The sequence below is a fragment of the Helianthus annuus genome, chromosome 13 (genome assembly GCF_002127325.2).
Source record: "Helianthus annuus cultivar XRQ/B chromosome 13, HanXRQr2.0-SUNRISE, whole genome shotgun sequence".
Classification (NCBI taxonomy): domain Eukaryota; kingdom Viridiplantae; phylum Streptophyta; class Magnoliopsida; order Asterales; family Asteraceae; genus Helianthus; species Helianthus annuus.
Window position 1 is genome coordinate 86,367,497 of NC_035445.2, and position 6,541 is coordinate 86,374,037.

General features: G+C 37.7%; 2 protein-coding genes across 2 annotated transcripts; one reads left to right on the forward strand and one right to left on the reverse strand.

Annotated features, from left to right (window-relative positions):
* Nucleotides 1–1,025: 1,025 nt before the first annotated feature.
* Nucleotides 1,026–1,379, reverse strand: LOC110901190 (heterogeneous nuclear ribonucleoprotein A1, A2/B1 homolog). The gene has a single exon (XM_022148034.1). The coding sequence runs from the start codon at nt 1,377–1,379 to the stop codon at nt 1,026–1,028; it is 354 nt and encodes a 117-aa protein (XP_022003726.1).
* Nucleotides 1,380–3,335: 1,956 nt separating this feature from the next.
* LOC118485673 lies at nt 3,336–6,092 on the forward strand. Its single transcript, XM_035982036.1, has 6 exons — nt 3,336–3,441; nt 3,643–3,687; nt 4,149–4,423; nt 4,507–4,718; nt 5,282–5,549; nt 5,652–6,092. Exons 2-6 carry the CDS (start codon nt 3,651–3,653, stop codon nt 5,961–5,963), a joined length of 1,104 nt encoding a protein of 367 aa, XP_035837929.1. The 5' UTR covers nt 3,336–3,441; nt 3,643–3,650; the 3' UTR covers nt 5,964–6,092.
* The last annotated feature ends 449 nt before the right edge of the window (nt 6,093–6,541 follow it).

Consider the following 6,541-nt stretch of genomic DNA (forward strand, 5'->3'; position numbering starts at 1 on the left):
ACGATACTTGCTGCGTCTAGTTGTCCGGTGACTGATTTACATTGCCATAGGAATTTGATGGGCAGTACGTTGCCACAGGCATTGCGTTGCGGCCATACGTTGCCACAAGCATTCGTTGGGTATTGATTCAGTTTGGAATGGTATTGATCAGTTCAGATCGTCACGAGTCTATGATGTAAAAACTCTATGGATAGAAAATCCATGGAGGTTTCTTTTCATTCATATCTTCTTGTTTATCTTCTTTAGTTGGCCATCACTAACCCTAATTGGCCCATCACCCATCCTAATGGACCATTGATCATTCTAAACGCCTTTCGTTGACAATAATGGAACATGAACAACCCTAGTTGACCACCAGTGGCCCTAATTGACCTATCAATCAGCCTAATATTGGACCATTAATCATCCTAAACTTCCTTCATTGACCAAAATGTATCATGAACAACCCTAGTTGACCAGCATTGTCCCTAATTGATCTACCAATCATCCTAATGGACCATTAATCATCATAAACAACCTTCCTTGACACTAATGCAACATGAATAACCCTAGTTGACCACTACTTGCCCTAATGGTCTATCAATCATCCTAATAGGCCATTGATCATCTTAAACGCCCCTCGTTGACATTAATGGAACATGAACAACCCTAGTTGACCACTTTTTGCGCTAGTTAACCAATCAATCATCCTAATGGACTACTAATCATCCTAAACGTCCTTCATTAACAAAATGGTAGCATGAACAACCCTAGTTGACCAGCACTGTTCTAATTGATCCACCAGTCATCCTAATGTACTATTAATTATCCTAAACAAGCTTCATTGACACTACTCTAGCATGAAAAAATTTAGGCAGTGTTTGGTATGCAGGAATGGGAGGTGGAATGGAATGAAATATTGCGAGAGAATGAATAAAAGTGTGTTTGGTTGGTCAATGTAATGGAATCACTTATTCCATTTCATCCACTCCCCTTGTTTTTTTTTCCATTTCATTCCCTCTCTCACCCTACGTCACAAACACCGCTCATAACCACCACCATCTGCCACCACCACCACTTGCTATCGTCACCACCCGCCACCAACCTCCGTCGACCAGCACCACCGTCCTCCACCGCCCGTCGCCACCGCCATTGACTACCATCCCTGCCACCCGCCATCGCATACCTCGACCACTACCGCCACCCCCCGTCGACCACCACCACCATCTTCCGATGCCACCACCCGCTACCGTCGAACACCACCACCCGCCGTCGTCGCCTCCATCCGTCGCCACCACCATCGCCGCCACCCGCCACCGCCGACCACCGCCACCTCGACCACTATCGCTACCCTCCGCCGACCACCACCACCATCTTCTGCGGCTACCACCCGCTACCATCGACCACCACCACCCACAATCGTCGACCACCACCACCCACCGTCGTCGCCATGACCATCGCTGCCACCCGCCACCGCCAACCCCGACCATCGCCGCCGCCACCGCTAACAACCGTCACCCACTGACCACCGCCACCCCCCGTCGCTACCACCGACCACCGCCACCCATCGCTACCACCACCACCGATCACCGCCACCACCCATCGCCGATTTAATTCATTCCTCTTTTCTTACCTACCAAACAACACAAGGTAACGATTTATTCCTTTTCTGCATGGTAACCAAACAAGACTATGGAATGTAATGATCCATTTCATTCCTTTGTTCATTTCATTACCTCGTCCATTCCATTCCCTCATCTATTCCATTACGCCATACCAAACAGACCCTTAGTTTGCCATTATTGGCCTAATTGGTCCATCAATCATCTTAGTAGACCACTGATGATCCTTAAAGCCCTTCAGTGACAAAACTGGAGCGTGAACAACCCTAGTTGATGACCACTATCCCTAATTGACATATCAGTCTTCCTAGTGGACGATTAATCATCCTAAACAACCTTCATTGACAAAAATGTAGCATGAACAACCTTAATTGACCATCGTCACTATATGTTTAAGCAACATGCACGTGATCATCATCGTAATATATTTAACAATAAAACCTTATTTTAGTAGTATTTAACGATACATCGATAAGTACACATATACATACACTAACACATACATATATACATACATAATACATATAAAAATATATAGGTACGTACATGTATACACAGTAAATCAATAAAAAATAAATATTTGTAATCATGAGAAAAGTAATTTTTTAATCCTAAGAAAATTATTTGTTTATTATTATTATTATGAATACTATATATGAAAACCTTTTTAATATTTTGTTGTTTAGTATTATTAAAAAAACAATCATACATATAAAATTAGTATATACTTATTTTTTATTATTAGTTTTTATTTATTAATCAATTTTATTATTTGCTTAATACTTATTTTTTATTATTAGTTTTTATATATCAAGAGATGCGGTTTTAGAACCGCATCATTTGGCTCTTGATATTTTTTAAAACATCTATAAGATGTGGTTACACAAGAACCGCATCTTTTGGCCCATGCTTTTTTTCAAACAAACATAAATCTTTTTCAAAACACCCATAAGATGCGGTTAGAAAGAAGGACCGCATCTTTTGAGAGCACCCATAGCATCTTTTGATCAATTATGTACTAGTGAATAGGTCCTGGGTTCGATTCTCACAAGGGGGGTTTTCCCACATTTATTGGGTTTTCTCCTAAATTGGTGTATAGGCATTATGCCTAGTGGAGATGGATATGATCGGGTGGTTCCGCTGGTGACACGATGATACTCCGATGGTCCGTCAGTGATCCAAATTTGCCGTTAAAAAAAAATATTCAAGTGAATTATACATCTCATCTATTTAGTGCTTTTAGTTTAAACATTTTAGATAATATTCTTTTTTGTTCCAAACGTTTATTCATATGCCACTCTTTAATTTGGTCATTTTTACCAGATGACTTTAAAAACCCATTAAATTGGTGTGCAATGACCATTACACTCTTGTTTAAAAAAAAGATATATTTAAAAACCTTAAATTACCAAATATTAAATTATAAGGGTATATTGGCCATTTCATACTAATTTAACGGATTTGTTAACATTAGTGAGTGAAAAAAAACCACTAGCGTTAAGAGTGAAAAGAAAAGTCGAGACGAAAGAGGCCATTTTTGAAAAATTGATACGGAAAATGAAATTTTGCATTATCATAATACCACGAGTGTAATTTACTCTTGAATTCAAATTCCCGTCAATATGGTGCACGCAACATGTCGTTTTGTGTAGAAGAAAACGACTCATGAACTTGAATTCAATATGTTCTAGATAAATTCCTTGGAATATATTTTGCATATGTAACTGTTTACCTGAATTTTAATAGCAGGCTGAATCATGCCGGCATTCCTCCAAGCTTCACTATTTATAGTACCCATAAGTGATCAAAATTCAAAAGCCATACCAGCTCTATTTTCCAGGTATAGAGTTCTCATCATTCTTGAGTATTATTATTCACACATGCATACATATACATATTATTCTTAACTCTATGTCTCAAATTTGATTACTTATACTTATAATAATTTGATTACTCTATGTCTCAAATTTGAAAGATCTTTTTAGAACAATTAACTTCATTTTCTTGTTATTTTAATCTTATATTATTCTCTTGCATACAGCACCAACAATGTCGGAAGCGGTGAACAAATCCGATTCCTCCTCCGGTCAGTTTCATTCATAGGGTTAGGATCAAATACAAAGGCTCCTTAAAATAAGAAGTGTACAAAGGCTCCTAAAAATAAACCCACTACAAAAAAAAAAACATAAACACCCACCACCACCCAAAAACCTAAACCCCCACCCCCCTCCGGCAGGGGGAGGGGGGGGGTAGGGGTAGGTTTTTTGGGGTGGGGGGGGAGGTGGGGTTGTGGGGTTTAGGTTTTTGGGTGCTGGTGGGGTGGGGGTGGGTGTGTAGGTTTTGGGTGGTGGTGTAGTAGGTTTAGGTTTTAGGTTATTGGACACTTGTCACTCTATAAAGCCTTCTTACACTTCTTACAAGCCTTTGTAGAATAACTTAACCCATCATTTATGATTTATTTAGGGAAAATATCCAAATTATCCATTTTGACCAAGATATATAGTTAACAGAATCATAGTAGTTTGACTGCCTCTAACTGTTGTGTAGGTTCAATTCTAGGAGTCATAAAAATAATACTACTTGTATTACTTGTGGGATTCTCTGCATGGGCTTATCAGACAGCTCTCCCAACACCTCCCAAGAAGTTGGGATCTCCAGAGGGCCTTCCGATTACATCCCCGCGAATACAGCTTCGTGATGGAAGACATTTGTCTTATGTAGAATACGGTGTCCCTAAAGATGTAGCCAAATCTAAAATAATATATGTCCATTGCTTCGGTTGTAGCAAGTACCATAACCCTTTTGCATTCACGGCCTCACGGGTGTGTATTCAGTTTTTCGGTTCGTGTATTATGTTTTCTTTCAATCCTTTGTTTTTTAGCTAAATGTGAATCCAAACGTGTAGGCCGTAGTTGAAGAACTAGGGGTATACATCGTTGCGATAGATAGGCCTGGTTATGGAGAGAGTGATCCGGATCCAAAGCGCACTGTGAAGAGCTTTGCATTGGATATTGAGGAGTTTGCGGATCATTTGAACCTAGGACCGAAATTTTATGTGGCTGGGTTCTCTATGGGTGGCCAGATTATGTGGTCTTGTCTCAAGTATATCCCTCATAGGTATGTTAAAATCTTGATAGTGATCACTTATACCTTTTAAAGCACCATCACATTATCATTGTTGGGTAATCTGATTATAATTTTGGGTGTTAACGGTCTGATTTGGTTGGTTTTAACGAAAATTTAATTATACTACGAGTTTGGGACAATGCAAACTGAACCGTATGGGTTAGTTGGGTTGGCCGAACCTACCTGTTTTCACGGGTTTGGCTAGTTTTGCGATTTTAGACAAAAAAAATTTATATCTACTTAAAAAAATAAAAAAAGCATAAGTTTGTATTTTAATCTAAAGATAACAATGAATGTTAAACGTCCTGTTCCAAACACTACTAGAAAACTGCTATTATTTCTACCAAAATTGACGTGGGAATAGTAGCAGTTTTCTAGTAGTGAAAATTCAAATCGTTCAAGTGATGAACCATGAACTGGACCGTACATATTTCAAATTACTAGCCGATTTCTTCCATTTGAGTGGTTTAGTTGGTTTCGACGGTTTATGAACACTCGTTACACCCCTAATTATAATTGTTCTCTTATTTATATTCTATGTGCATGATAAACAGACTAGCAGGAGCGATTCTTATTTCTCCTGCTGTCAATTACTGGTGGCACAACCTACCTTCAAGCTTAACAAACGAAGCATATTCTAAGCAACTTCAACAAGATCAATGGTCTTTGCGTGTCGCACACTATCTACCATGGTTGACCAATTGGTGGAACACTCAGACATGGTTTCCTGGTTTTTCGATCATAACTGGAACACCTGTCGTTTATTCTTCCACGGACGTGGAAACTCTATCAAAGTTATATGCTACAATGGATCCTAATCTGGTTAGCTCTCTCTTGTTCGCATCAATATGGACTAAAAAAATCACATAACTATCTTTTTATGATACATTCTGTTACTTATTTCAAGATTTATATATGTTGAAGGGAAAGTTGATGGCATTACAACCAAGACAGCAAGGAGAATTGGTGTCTATCCATCATGACTTGAATGTTGGATTCGGGAAGTGGGAATTTGATCCAGTGGATCTAGAAAACCCATTTATAGACAATAATGGATCTGTTCATCTATGGACGGGTGATGAAGACCTCATGGTGCCTGTGACACTGCAACGTTATATAGCTCGACAACTTGGATGGATCAAGTATCATGAGGTCGCGGGTGAAGGACACATGTTTGCGTTTAAAGATGGGATGGGTGATGCTATTCTCAAAGAGTTTCTTAACAATAAGAACTAGCTTTATAATGGTGCGTTGTGGACAAACTAGAATAAGTTGTTTCGTCTAGTATAGTTGTATGAGCGTTGTATCTATAGCTTAATAATAATGACAGTTTTCATCTTACTATATTTCGTTCTATGTGCTTAATCAAATGTTACTATATTCATGTAAAAAAATTATAAGAATATTCATATAAAAAGATATATAAGAAAAGAAAAAAATATATAAAAAAGAAAAAGAAATTTTCAAGGAATGTTATGTGACTTGCGAATCCTACACCTTTTTATTTTTGTTGTTTGCTTTATTTTTATATATTTTTATTATACTATTATATACATATGATATATAAGATTTACAAGAATGTGAATTAAAATCAAATATGTTTTTATAAAAAGTTAAACGTTTAAAAGAACATTTTAATGAAACTGTTTAAAGAACATTTTCATAAAAATAACTATTTAAAAGTTTATAAAGAATTATAACCAAAACACCATTCAAAAAAACGTTTCAAATAAATTAGGTGGGTTGTTATGCTCTATATAACCAAGCGATATCATTTTTTTTTATCAAAGGTATAATGGATCATTAGAAGAAGA